At 43.6% G+C, this 15,141-nt stretch overlaps 1 protein-coding gene across 1 annotated transcript in view; it reads left to right on the top strand.

The window, feature by feature from the left end:
* SEMA5A (semaphorin 5A) overlaps window positions 1–15,141 on the top strand; it is a 1,250,864-nt gene that overhangs the window by 859,483 nt on the left and 376,240 nt on the right. The window contains 1 exon segment of the mRNA XM_029590025.1: window positions 8,176–8,380. Within this exon segment, the coding sequence (XP_029445885.1) occupies window positions 8,176–8,380 (205 nt within the window).

Below are 15,141 nucleotides of genomic sequence, written 5' to 3'. Positions count from 1 at the left end.
CACACTCCCCAAAATCGTGAACTGCTCCCTGGAGCACGGCCTGGTCCCTAACTCCCTGAAACAAGCTGTGGTCAAACCCATCCTAAAAAAACCCTCCCTTGATCCCTCCAATCTATCTAACCTCCGTCCTATCTCCAACCTCCCTTTCCTCTCCAAAGTCATTGAGAAGCTAGTAAACTCCCGTCTCTCTGACTACCTAGAAGAATCCAACATACTCCTACCCACACAATACGGTTTCCGTAAACACCTCAGTACGGAATCCCTACTCCTTTCCCTTACAGATACAATCATCAAAGGAATGGATGCCAGTAACTCCTACCTCATTGCCATGCTAGATATTTCCGCCGCCTTCGACACCGTAAATCACAACATCCTCATCAACACTTTCATCAGTATAGGAATTTCAGGTACTGCTCTTTCTTGGATAAAGTCCTTCCTCCAAAACCGTACCTACACAGTCCTCACCGACAATTTTACATCCCTCCCTGTTAATCTCGACTGTGGCGTTCCCCAAGGATCCTCCCTCTCTTCCACCTTATTTAACATTTACATGCTCCCCCTCACAAACCTCCTCTCCAACCTTGGGATCACACACTTCATCTATGCGGATGATGTGCAAATCCTCATCCCTTTCAAAAACTCTGTTCTCACTGCACTCCAAAACTGGAATACCATTCTCGCCTCCATAAACCAGCTCCTCACTGACATGCACCTAGCCCTCAATCCGCAAAAAACTGAACTCCTCTTCGTCTCCTCTAGACATGCAGCCACACCCACTCTCTCCACTCTCCATTCCCCCAACTTTCTCTCCGACACAAGAAACCTGGGTGTTATACTTGATAACCAACTAACCTTCAAACCATACATCAAATCTATCCTTAGCAGCTGCTATTTCAAACTTCAAACCCTCAAAAAACTCAAACCCCTTCTCTACTTTTCTGATTTCCGCACGGTACTCCAATCCATAATTTTTTCGAAAATTGACTACTGTAACGCTCTCCTACTTGGACTCCCTTCCACCCACATCAAACCTCTACAACTCCTCCAAAACGCTACTGCACGCATCCTCACCAATGGCAATAAGAAAGACCACATCACTCCCACCCTCATTGATCTCCACTGGCTTCCCATTCACTCACGAATTATTTACAAGACCCTCACCCTCATCCACAAAAGTATTACTAACGAACACTGCAACTGGCTAAACCCACCCTTCCTCCCCCGTACCTCCACAAGACCCACCCGTGCTTCCCTCCGTGGAACCCTTATCCCTCCCTCCATAAAATCCACTAGACTCATCTCCACCACCAATAGAGCCCTTTCCCTTGCAGGCCCCTCCCTCTGGAACTCTATGCCTCTTGACCTACGTACCGAAACCTCCACACCTACTTTCAAAAAGAAACTCAAAACCTGGCTTTTCCTCCAAGCATACCCCCATTCTACATCATCTTCACCAACTAACACGCTAGCCCTACCATCATCCCTCTCCAACACCCCCCTTTCAGGACCTACACTCAGCACCCCCCCCCCTCTAAAATTTCCTACAACTCCTGTATATAACCAGTGTACAACTTCTGTATATAACCAATGTACATATTTCTACCTCTAATCCCTATTCACATTTTATCCCCTTGTATCTGTTTGCACCCTCCCCCTGCCCCCCCTTGTATCTACCCCCCCCCCATCCCTCCCCAGTTACTTAGTTAATTGTTCTGTTACTGTGTTTTACGTTATATACCGTTCTCTGTAAAGGCTATGCCTATATATCTTCTGTTGTAAGTTACTTGTAAACCGGCACGATGTGCAAACGGTTGCCGGTATATAAAATTAAATAAATAAATAAATAAATAAGTTTTTAAGCTATGTCTTTGTCTAAGCCATGCCATGTCTTTGTCCAAGCTAACAGTCACATCTTCATCCTGTCTACAGCCTTGTTTTGTCCAGTGTGTCCTGAAAGGCTTCTCGCATCATTTCCTGAAACCAAACATCTTCAATCCTGTGTTTGGACCCTCAGTTCCCCCTGCTGATATAAGGAATATACCTTCATCTCCTCTAAAGCCAAAGAAAGGAGGCTTGAGGAAGGGGCTTTGAGGAGGGGGTACTATTGCACTTGCTGTCTGTGGTGAGGTCTACAAGCAGCTTACTCACCCTAACGCCATGCTCCCTGTTGCCTGAAAGGCCTGGAGCACTGCTTTGCCTGGTGCCACATCCCATGACAGGAGAGATACTGCCTTCTTTCCTGCAGCTGTGCTGCCACTGATGAAGCCTGGATGCCACTGATACCAACTATCTTCGTGGCAGTGGGATCCGCTGATTTTTGCTCCTGTACCCAATCTCTGCTGCCGGCATCCTCTATGAGCATATGTGTGCCTTTTCTTACGATTTAAAGGAATCACAGTGGGAAAATCCCAGAGGCCTTCCATAATGACATCTAGCGTGCAGCACTATAAAAGTGCTCTTCAGTCACTTCAGCCTTCGCAAGTAGTTGTTTCGCCCCTGGAGTTCCTGTTCCAGCTCTTACTCCAGGACTCGTCAGAGTTCTTGAACTTCACTTCTTCAAGGTCTTCATGTTCTTCATGGGAGCTCGTCTCTGTTCCTGTTGTGTTCGTGCCTATTCTCGCCCTCACTCCACCCTCTCTACCTTTGTGGCGACTCCCTTTGACTCAGACGGACAGATGCAGCCACAACTTCTCCCCGCCTCTTGGTCCCGGTATCCCCAGGCTGGCTTGGTGCTACGGATCCGCCATGTTCCTGATGATGTAAGGGCGCGCGTGTGCGCTGCAGGCTTTGTACCAGCAAGGGTGCGAACCTCGGGGGCGTCCCCCCGTAATGACGTCATCTGTTTTCAGTTTAAAAGGTCTTTGCTAACTACAAGCGAATTAGCAAGGAACTCCAATAGGACTTGCTTCAGCAGTCCACGCTACTTGCAAACTATGTTCCGAGTCAGTAAGGGGAAATCTTCTCCACTGCTCGGCCTTTTCAAACTTACCAGGAGTACCCGCTCCTCGGGGGCTCCGCTCTCTCTATTTTTGTTTTCAGATTGTTGGACTGGATCCGGTACTTGCTCCTCGAGGGCCTATATTCCTGAAGACTCAGAAGACTCCTATTGCCTGGAGGCGATCGCAGACGTGAACACAGTAAGCCTTTAACAGACAGGAACCGGTACTCGCTCCACGAGGGCCTTTGTTCCTAGTCTCAGGCTCCCTTCAGTCTAAAACGTTATTGCAGGTACGGAGATCATGAGTTACCACTGCAGATTGCAGATAGGAATCAGTACTCACTCCACGAGGGCCTATGTTTCTAAATTCTTTTCTCATACTCTTGCTTTCCTCAGAAGATATCGCATACCTATATCTTGTGGATTACTATTACAGATTAACAGATGGGAACCGGTACTCGCTCCACGAGGGCCTACGTTCCTAAATCTCTTCTAGCCTCTCTTCTATTCCAGAAGCCATCATATACACAGTTATTGTGAGTTTTATTTCAGTCTGCCTATAGAAACCAGTACTCGCCTGCGGCTCCTGTTCTTGCATACTGAAGACTCTCTGTTGCATAAAGAAGACTACAGAGATCTACAATTGTGAGTGTATCATCTACCACTGGTTATGCCCAGCATACCCTATCTACTTAGTACTCACTACCTATAGTCTCTCCTTACAGCTCAGCAGCTTAGAGATCGTAGTTCCAGTATCAGAGAGACTTCAGACCTGCCGGGCACATCAACTCACTACTGCCACCTCTGGTGGTTCTACTTCCAGTCTAATAAAGAACTATCTGTGTTTGTCTCAATACTCCAGCCTAGCCGGTGGTCCCTCTCAGGATCTCCACTTGAGGGCGCTCTCATCTGCCATCGGCCCAGGGATTCACTATTCTACTAAGTGTTACTTCCTACACTAATAGAGTGGTATTATCATCTGCCACTCTGTGGGAGCCAACCCACATCAGACCATTACTCCTCTCTCTGTGGAAGCTGATCCATATCAGATAGCTATCTCCCCATGGGAATCATACAGGTTGCTGGTTCATCTTTCTACAGGAACAAAGCATAACAGTTGCTACTCCTTCCCTCTGGAAGAGCAGAGCACTAACAGATTGCTACTCCTTAGCAAGATCCATACAGAGTGCTAACTACGCTTCCCCTAGCGGGGGAATCGCTAACAGATTGTTAACTCCTCCTTCAATGGGAGTATCCAGCAGCCAGATTCATAACAGATTGCTAACTCCTCCCCTCTGGGGGCGCATATCTATAACAGATTGTTAACTCCTCCCCTCTGGGGACCAGGTCTATAACAGATCCTTGTTCCATGTTCCTGGTCTCTTGACAGTCCATGCATCTTCTGTTCCTGATAAACAAAACTGCGATCGGGCCCGATGAAAAAAAAACACATGTGAATCACAACCGGAATCCGAACCGATTCCGGTTCCGATTCACATCTCTACCAAATATCAATCCACTAGCTCACAAATAACAGACTAGCAGATTTTTCTTTTCTGTCTGGACTTAGAGGCAAGAACTGATTCCAGTTCTTGCCTCTAAGTCCCATTTTCCAGGTCTTCTCTCTCGTCTGTCCTCCAGGCATGCCAGCGACGTGGTCCGTAACCCGTCCATGGCGGGTTGTTTAGGGTACCTCCTGGCAAAAGGCCTGTTTCCATATCCTTCTTCACTGGGACAAGTCCTTGGAGTCCATCCTTGTTTTAAAGTTCCAAGTTCCATGTCAAGTTCTGAGTTCCAAGTTCCTAGTCTTGTTCCTAGTTCCGGTCTCATGGAGCTTGTCCAGCCAACGGATCACCATGTTGCTTGTTCTAAGCCTTGTTCCTCATTCCAAGTGATATTCCAGCTTCTGTCCATGTCCAAGCATCAAGTCCAAAGTCTGATCCGATTTCGGTATGGTCTGCGATCAGCTCATGGGCTGTGTAGGGCATGATGCGGCACAGGGCTTGTTTGAACCTCAACCCGAACCTGAACTTGAGTTTTCATCTCATTCCAAGTCTTCAGTGCCATCATCTGCATTCTAAGTCTTCAGTGCCCTCGTCATGTCCATGTTTCCAGAGGCACCTTCTGTCTTCGACCTCTGCCTTCCTGATGCACAAGCCATTCCCAAGCGGCAAGTCCAGAAGGGCTTTTGAGTGGCCAGAGGGCTACTCCAGAGTCCAGCATTGCATTGCTGGGTCTCACTCCTGGGCATGCAGGTTCTGTGGAGGTTTGAGTGTTCCGAGTCTTCAAGTGTTCCAAGTCTCCAAGCTTCTGTCCAGCCTGTGCTTGGATGGGCTCGCCTACCCACAGCATATTCTTTTGAGCCTCACCCCAGGATAGTGCTGAGGCCCAAGAGTTCATGCTCATGCTCACATCCGCTCTGTGTGCCGTCCACACTCACAACACATTGCAAAGGCCAAATGACTCTCAATGAATAGTGAGGCCTCCGTCTGTAACATTTATCATGCATACTAAGCCAGTTTATCTTTCCTGTTAGCCACTGTTATTGAACTGACCCCTTAGTGAGTCATTATGAAATTGAATCGTTTTATAATCTGATATTATTTACATTACTGAGATGCATTTTTTTTGTGCTGACAGAAAAGAAAAATCTGCTAGTCTGTTATTTGTGAGCTAGTGGGTTGATATTTGGTAGAGATGTGAATCGGAACCGGAATCGGTTCGGATTCCGGTTGTGATTCACATGTGTTTTTTTTTCATCGGGCCCGATCGCAGTTTTGTTTATCAGCTGCACCCGAGCCGATAAACAAAAAACCCACCCCAACCCTTAAAAACTAATACCTTAGCTTCCCCCACCCTCCTGACCTCCCCCCAAAAACTTTTTACAGGTACCTGGTAGTCCAGTGGGGGTCCCTGGAGTGATCTCTTGCTCCCGGGCCGTCAGCTGCCACTAATCAAAATGGCGCCAATGGCCCTTTGCCCTTACCATGTGACAGGGTATCCGTGCCATTGGCCGGACCCTGTCACATGGTAGGAGCACTGGATGGCCCGCGCCATCTTGTGCTCCTACCATGTGACAAGGGCTGACCAATGGCACCAGTAGCCCCTGTGACATAGTAAGGGCAAAGGCTATCGGCGCCATTTTGATTACTGGCAGCCAATTGCCCAAGTGCAGGAGATTGCTCCCGAACCCCCGCTGGACCACAGGGGCTTTTGGAAAGTCTTGGGGGACCCTCCTGACCCCCACAAGACTTGCCAAAAGTCCAGCGGATTTTATATAGGGCCGGATTTTGTATAGGGCCGTATTTTAAAAAGGTTACGCGCGCTGGACCTATTTTAAAAAGGCCCGGCGGTGCGCGTAAAGCCCCAGGATTCATGTAAGCCCCGGGGCTTGCAAAAAGGGGCGCGGAGAGTCAGGGCCAGAGGCTCCAGGCACAGCAGCCATTTGCTGCTGTGCTTGGGATCGCACACCGGCAGGGCTGAAGTAAGTTTTGAAATAGAAAAAAGAAAAGAAAAAAGGTAGGGGGGAAGGGACGGGAGAGGTAGGGGAAAGGAAGGGAATGTGGGGTGGGGAGGAAGGAACGGGGGAAGGCAGCGCGGCTTGGCGCACGCATGCACCTCCTTGCGTGCGCCAACCCCTGATTTTATAACTTGCGCGTGCCAAGTTATAAAATTGGGTGTACATGCGCGCACGCCACGTAGCACGTTCACATGTACGCCTGCACACACACCTTTTTAAAATCTACCCCATAGTGCGCATTATACAGAAATAGAGCGGACTCATTCCAAAATGTAAAATAATGCAAAAAAAAAACCAATAGTAAAACCTTAACAGCAACCAAAATCCCCCCTCCCCCCCCCCCCCCCAAAATGATGCAACATGACATGAAGCAACTTTTTTTGACCTTCTACTTACTAAGCAGGAACCTTGGCATTTGATGCTGCAGATATCAGGCTACAAATCAGGGCCTCTACCAACTAGCTAAATGAAAAGCTCCCATAGTTGAATTTTCATAAAAGTCAGCGCCCACTTTCTTAACGCACGCATGGTGCCTGCAAGGGGGGGCACCATACTATTTTATAATTAGGGGGGTCGCATTAGCTAACACAACCCTGTGGTTACCGGCAGTCTGCCGGTTATGAACACCGACGCCGAGTTTTTCGGTGTCAGTTTTCATAACGCAGCCAGACGGTTATGAAAACCGACGCCGAGCATATCGGCGGCAGTCTTCTTAATGCGACTGGCTGAACAATAAATGTGCGTCTGAGACGCACATTTATTTTTTTGCATTTGGAGTGAATGAGTAATAGCCTCATTCACATGCATTTGCATGTGATGAGTGCTATCCCATTCACTCTGCAAGGGACGCGTGTTAAATAGGTGCTAATCCCTTAATTGCATTAGGGGGTGGATTAGCGCCTATTTAACCCGCATCTGACTGCAGGTTATACAGTGCGCTTGGCTGAGTGCATTATATTACATCGGCCCCTAAGTGTGAAGCCAAGCTCTAATATTATTAAGGAAAACACCAAGATGCCTAATAAGAAGTATCAATTCAAAGTGCATCTAATCAGTAAAGTTAACTGGTTAATCTTAACTGGGCAACTTTGTCTGGAAATGCAGCCACAACTAACCAAATAAATGATGGGCCCAATATTGAAAGCATGTTTAACGCTGGATAGCCTGATAAGTAGGACTTATCCGACTATCTTTTAGCTGGCCAATTTGTCGGTGGGCAGTGTACGGATCTGGGTGGCGTTACTTATCCAGTTAACTTAACCGGTTAAGTATCAATATTCATTCTTATCTCGTTAAGTTAATCGGATAAGTTAGATCAGCCATAGAGCTGATTTAACTTAACCAGCTAAATAGTGCCTTGACCATGGATATTCAGCAGCATAGCCAGGCTGTTGAATATCCCTTGTAACTTAGCTGGATAAATCATTTCCAGCTAAGTTACTTACTTGACCAGCACAAATTTAATGGTGAGCACTGAATATAATGCTAATTTGCTAAGTTTGAAAATCCTGCCCTAGGCATTCCCCAACCTGACCTCTTTTTTGTCTGGTTAAATCTGGTCACAAGGTAATTTTGTGTAGACAGATTTTAGCCAGTCAGACTCTAGGGGAGAGGGAGGGAAATTTTAACTGCTTAGATTTTTACAGATGAAAGCAGATATTGAACCCATAAAGTTTATAAACATATAATTCTGATTTTTACTTTTTAATGTTCACAGTGTGGTACTGTGGACCAAGGGATGTATGTGAACCTGACAGAGAGGAACCTTCAGGATGCCCAGAAATTTATCCTGATGCATGAGATTGTCCAGCCAGTGGTCTCCGTTCCTTACTTCATGGAGGACAACAGCCGGTTTTCCCACGTGGTGGTGGACGTAGTACAGGGCAAAGACATGCTGTTCCACATCATGTATCTGGCCACAGGTATAGATTTCACAAAACATTATCTTGAGCTAAAATAGTGAGACAAGAGTATAATATTCAGTAGAGTGTGTGAGTCTGATTATGTTCAAATAGGTAATTACCAGTTTCCAAGGTATGGGGAAACTCACATAATGATCTTGCTAACTGGAAGGTATTAGCTCACTTGTTGTCCAAATTAAGGTAAGAAGCTGGTAAGATTTCTGAATTTTGAGTGGTTTTTAAAGTCACAGAATGGCAATACTGCTATAAGAAGTATGTTAAAGTGGGACCCAGACTTTCAACCTCAAAAAAGATGGTGGAAAGTAACAAAATTCAAGAAAGGATGGGATAAACACAGAAGATCCTTGGCTACAAAAAAAGTGAAAGGAGAGCTGGAGATCATGTGAGGTCTATGGTACTAAAAAACACAGGAAATTTGGAAAACTCTTTGGGCCTTCTGTCATCATATGTTATATTTCTACAAGCATCCTATGCTTATCGCAATCGCGGCTCTTGCCATTTATTTTATTGGCTGATTGCAGTGACATTGTGGCTGCTGATTACTATGCTGTTGCATACCTAGATTCCCTCACCTTCCTTAATGAACAATGAAAAGGTAAACTAAAATGAAAATTAAAAATGTACGATCATATTGTGTTGCTGAACTAAGGCAATGGTTTGATGGCAGAGAGGCAAAGTGAGCAGAAAAAAAAATGATGTAACATATTGTTTCCTCTTTGGGGAGTGATGGGCAATATCTTCGAATTTCTCAAACAGTAGTCTTTGTTCATAAGACAACTGATTTTTATTTATAAGCTTAACTTACTGTTCCTTACAGAAGTCAGAATGCTAGGTGGGGTGAACTGGTAACATGCACTGAGGACTGAAGAGGTTTCCCCAGATCATATATGATTGCAGTACCAAAATGTGACATTTTAAATCATTTTTTCCACAATTACAGTATTAGCAGCTGTCTGAGTCTCTAAGGTAGATTCTTAATGAAGAGATACATTAGTTCTTAGCAGAGCTCTTAAAAAAGTAACAGTTTCCAAGGGAAATACATTTCTTATGTTGGCATTCCCAGTTTTGTAATGTCTTCTTCCTTGAAACGAAGTTCTCTTAAGAAATTGCATGCTTCCTTATGCAAATAGTTTTGTTATAAATCAAATCTCATTTCTGTTGTATTTTACTAAGACGTTTTTGTGGTCTCATATGCTTTTACTGTTTAAACTTTTCTGCCTGAATTTTATGGAAGATTAAACTTCATGGCTTTGCGTATTAAGATTGAAATAAAGGCATTAGAACAGTGACTCTTAACTCCATATCTGGGATCCCTCAGTCAGTCTGGTTTTCAGGACTTCCATGGGGAGCTTCGTTTTCATTTTGTATCTAATTTTCCTGGGAATTTACCAGTGTTTTTTTCTTTTACAACAAAAACAAAAATGGTACCCAGAAAATGACATGCCATTTTTTTTCCACTGATTATTTCAGATTTTTCTTCTTTTTGTAATAAATACTGATAAACTCCTGGGAAAAATAAAATAAAAACTGAAAACAAAGGTTCCTGGATAGCTACAGTGAATATGCTTGGGATACATTTGCAGAGAATGAAGGCAGTGCATGCAAATGAATCTTTTGGATATTCATTGTGGATATTCTGAAAATCAGACCAGTCAGGGGATTCCCGTGGGCCAGGCTGATGAACCCTGCAGTAGAAATTGTAATACCACAGGGTTGTGATCAAGCAGAGCTGCTGTGCAGTCTGAACAACGTGGTATTTGGTTCATTATAGTTTTCTATGTGAAAGAATAGCCATACTCATGGCTACTTCTGACTGCAAGAATTCAAAATGACTTAATCACATAAAAAAAATCTATTTGAGATCCTCTCAATGCTATGGGGTCAATTTTCAAAGGATTTAGGCACTTATAAGTTAGACCCCTGAATTGGCACTTTTGAAAATGTACCAGAGCTGAGCGCCTACATTTTACTAGGCTTCTAAATTTAAGGTCGTAAAAAGTGAGTGGCTGGAGGAGCAGAGTTAGGACAGAGAAAAACAAGTTTGGTGCTTAGCATTGATTTTCAGCACTTTAGGCACCTAACTTAGGTGATAAGACATGATTTAGCAAATGTGCACTGACCTTTAGCACACATTGTCTTTACTTGCATTAAAAAAAGAGTGAAATCTTGATGCAGTAGCTAATAGCATGCTAATGCATCTGGAGTTATAAAACATGTGCACACAAAGACATACTTAGCATGCAGCAATTACAATTTATTTTATTTATTTATTTATTTAACACTTTTTTATACCGACCTTCATAGTAATAACCATATCGGATTGGTTTACATAAAACAAGGGTATAACTGAAGCAATAAATAAAAGTAATTAACAAGAGAAGTGAATAAGGCAAAGTTACATTTAACAAGGAGTAAAAAATTTATGTGCATAAAACAAGTTTTGTGTGCACAAAATATATTTTTATGCACAGAAAAGTTCATTTACACGTGTAAAACCCAATTTTAAGAGTGTAAATGCTTTTAAAAATCAGATTCAAAGGGAGTAATTTTCAAAAGAATTAATGTGCGCAAAAGTAGCATATGTTATAACAATTTTCAAAAGCCCATGTATACACATAAATCCATTTCCATGCCTAAAACCCAGTTTCACACATGCAAATCCTTTTGAAAATTACCCTGAAATTGTGTTTTCTGTGCATAAATCCCAAATACAGGACCCCCATATTATGAACTCCAGGTTCAGCCCCATTAGACTAACATTAACACCCTTCTACACTTCTGACTGGCATGTCCAGCATTAAGAAAGCATGAGTTAATAAGCCTGCACACCTCTCTCCAGTGGGAAGTAATAGCTAAATTGGATTTGCATGGTGGAGCGCTAATTTGTGTGCACAGTTTTAGCAATGCTTCTGTGCACATTTTGTTTGTGCCCCAATTCCCTAGTTAAATCAGAAGTAAAATTGTAAGTACAAAAATGTGCTCACACACATGTGTTACCATGGCTGCACAGTCGAGAGAGCTCCTTAATCCATTGTAGGCTTAGAAGCCTAGATCTAGGCCAAGGGTGGGCAAACTTTTTTGTGCTGGGGACACATTGAGCGCAACGAGGGCTGGAGGTCGGGGCGGGTCCACCTTGGAGCTCCTCAACATGGCAAACAAATCCCCACCACTTGCTGCAGGCATTTCAGTACCCAGCAGGCTTAAGTGGCATCATTTTTAGCACCCAAAAAGCCCCTTCAATCATGGATCCCAGCCTCTACCAAAATCAGAAAAACCTGCAGCCCAACAGGTACAAAGTGTTTCCCCACCTGTCAGACTACCTCGCCTCAGTCACAAATGCAGGCCATAATGTATAAATAGTAAGGCGCAGACAAAAAAGTGGCTGGAAACCCTAAAAGCCAAACTCATATGCAATGCAATAATAAGCAAAAATAGAAATATCACCAATCCTCCTAAAACAAAGTCAAGCAGTATAAACCAGTCATAACAGTAAGGAAACCATACTAACAAAAAGCATATTTCAAAACAGATGACAGATAGAACAACATCTAATAAAGAAGAATAAGGATAAAACAAACTTTAAACATTTTTCCAAAATCAATCAAATATTTCAAAATAGCAGACATATCAAACACCCAATAATTAAAACTAATAAGGATAAAAAAAATTCTCATCTCCATACCTGGAAACTTTTCATTTCCAGCCACCCTGAGATTGTAGAGGTTTAGTTGGGGAAAGAGAGGAAGGCACACAAAACATCCTCCTTTCCCTCTCATAAACACACACGTTCATTCACACACACACACTTGTGCACCCTTCTACCATCTCTTCTCCTCACTCCTATGTCCTCCCTCCCCCTTCCCTCTTATTCGCCTTTCAGTCATTCATCCCTTACCCTCTCATTCACTCTGTCAATCAATCACTCTGTCAATCTCACTCTGTCAATCAATCCCTTTCCCTCTCATTCACTCAACCTCCTTACCCTCTTCCCTTCCCTCTGTCACTCACCTCCATTCTGTCTCCTTTGTCACTCATCCTCCCACTCACATCCTTTACCTTCCCTCTATCACTCACCTCCTCACTTCCACTCATCTTTTTCCCTTACCTTATACTCACCTCTTCCCTCTCAGTCACTTACCCCTTCCCCTCTTGCCCCTCAATCACTCCCTCCCTCCCATTCACTCCCTTAATTTTCCTCTCTCTCTCCTATTAGTCACTCACTCCCAGTCACTCCCTTCTCTCCCCTCTGTCACTTACCCTCCCACTCAATGTCCTCACTCTCCTTCTTCTGTTTCTCATTCTCACCCCTTCTCACTCAGTCACTTACCCTTCCCTCCCACTCATTCCTTTCCCTTCCCTTCCCCATTCCTTTCCCTGCCCCCTCAGTCACTCACCCTCTCCCTCCTACTCATTCAAGTCCCTTCCCTTTAAGTCATTCCTCACCCTCACCTCTTTCCCTTCCTTATGCCTCATTCTCACCCCCTCTTTCATTCCCTAACTCATACCCCTTTTCTTTTTTTAGCTAGATCCCATATTACTCACTCCTCCACTGAACCTATGACAGTGCAGTGACTCATTAAATGGCACCAATTCCGATCTGCCTGCTTAAGCGCGTCATCAAGGGCAAAACTTGGCCTTGATTTCAGCTTTTTTTGAATATTATCCCTTATGTTGCTGCTGCTCCTTGCTGAAAATGAGATGGTACTAAAATGGCAGATTCTCCCTATGAAAGTTGAGCTACTGAATAAATTGTGCCTAGTTTGTTATCATAATTCCTCATTATTTTTTTATGGTGCAAAAAAGATATTTTGGTCAGTCCAAGGGGATATCTAGCAATAGTGTTCTCGTCTCTTGCATATCGTCAACATTTCCTGGAGTTCACTTTTATGGTATTATTTATGGATGGACAGATGGATGGTATCCCTGTATGGACAAATAGAAGCAGATTACTGGATAATTTACTTTAGCTACATGTGTTTTGTTTTTCACTATAGAATCTTTATAATGGAATGGAAAATGCATTTATGCTGTCTGATGGTCATTAGGGGTTCACTTCTGTTAAGGGAAAGTGATCAGCAGGGTGTCATGAGCATCAGTACTAGGCTTGAGACTCTTCAGTGTCTCTATGAGCGAAATTGTGGATGGGCTAGAGGACAAAGTTTGCCATTTTATAAAAGGATAGGTAAATGTTTAGCCGGGTAGACATGACTAGAAGACAGATATCATGAAAGGTGTCCTTGAAAAAATTGGGGCCATGGGTATTTAGCAACTACAGTTCAATCAGAAAAATACCAATAATAATTTTTAAGAAACCAGGAAGTCACAATAAAATTACTGTGGCCCTCCCTAGGCCACTAAGAGAGTATCGTGTATTAAATTATGGAGGATTTCTGTGTTAACAGAACCTGAGTTTCTCTTTGGAAGGTTACTGAGTATTGTGGTATGCTATGTAATGAATACATTCCAGAGAGAGATGAAGTTGAACCAGGGAGGGGCTAAGGAGTGTGAGAGTGCTGGAATGTAATTGACATTATTACAGCCCCTTTGGGCATGGGCTACAGAGGAGTATATAACCACTGTTCACTTTAGGACTGGGGCTTCTCCAGAGTAAGAGAGCAACAAGGAGGATGTAGCTGCTCCCCCCACAGGGGTTATACTGTGGGAGAAGCAGGGATCAGGTGAGGATACTCCTCTTCAAGTATCCTAGGAAACCTGAGAGAAATGCAGTACATGTGTGAGCTGAGAAGTTTGAGAAGAAGAGTTATTAACTGTAATGTGCCTGGCTGGAACTTGCCATGGGGCTCAAAGGATTACATTTCTGAGAGGAACATTGTTGAATCTTCCTTGAGCTGATTTGGATAACTGAGTATTATAAAAGAGTGTTAAGAGGCAGAGTGGGCCTGGGTAGGCTGAAGAGTGGATTAACAAGTGAACGGTGATATTATGGATCTCATAAGGACAGTGATTGAGGAAGCTTATGTTTTTTCCCTTATGCCACTGTTATTTTTTTTGGCCTGATTGAGGACTTTTTTTGTAATAACATCCCTTTTTGGTTTGAAGCCCAACTTTAGGCGTGAACAGTTGTTTTTTTGTGTATACCTAAGTCCTTGCCCAGTGTGGCCCTGACGGTTAGCCTGCCCCAGCTCTCCATACAGGAGCGATCGTACTCCACCTTGGAGACATTTTCCTCAGTGCTCCCTAAGGCTGGGAAGGTGACCCTTTGGCATAAGGGTTACGTTACAATAATATTTTATCTCATAAATAATTTACCATGATTTCAGTTTAGTGCAGAATTATTGTAGCATTTGCTCTGGATCTCCAGACGGATATATGTATTGTAGTTATTCCACACCAACTTGAGTACTGTGTCCAGTTCTAGAGAACACATTAAGGAGCATGGATAAGGTGGAGGTAATTTATAGGATGGCTACCAAATACATAGAAAGATTGATTGAGATAGAAGATAGAAGGTAAAGGAGAACTATGATGCATTCAAATATCTAGCATGCCTCAGTAAGGTACCAGAAGATAGAATTTTGTATAGCGTGACAAGCTCAAGGACAAGGAGTCATCATATGCAACTGAAGGGAGTTATACTAATTATTGATTTAGAATAATTTGCTTTGCATAGATCATAAATAGGGTAGAATATCAAACTTGAGTAAAATAAAAATAAATAAATGGACTCAAGGAATGTGAGAACATATTTTTTTACTGAGATGGCAGTGGACATCTGTCATAAACTTCCAGTGGCGTTAGTA

This window comes from Rhinatrema bivittatum, chromosome 2, assembly GCF_901001135.1.
Source record: "Rhinatrema bivittatum chromosome 2, aRhiBiv1.1, whole genome shotgun sequence".
Classification (NCBI taxonomy): domain Eukaryota; kingdom Metazoa; phylum Chordata; class Amphibia; order Gymnophiona; family Rhinatrematidae; genus Rhinatrema; species Rhinatrema bivittatum.
Note: the sequence above shows the minus strand (reverse complement) of the source record. Positions and strands in the feature narration are given on the sequence as shown.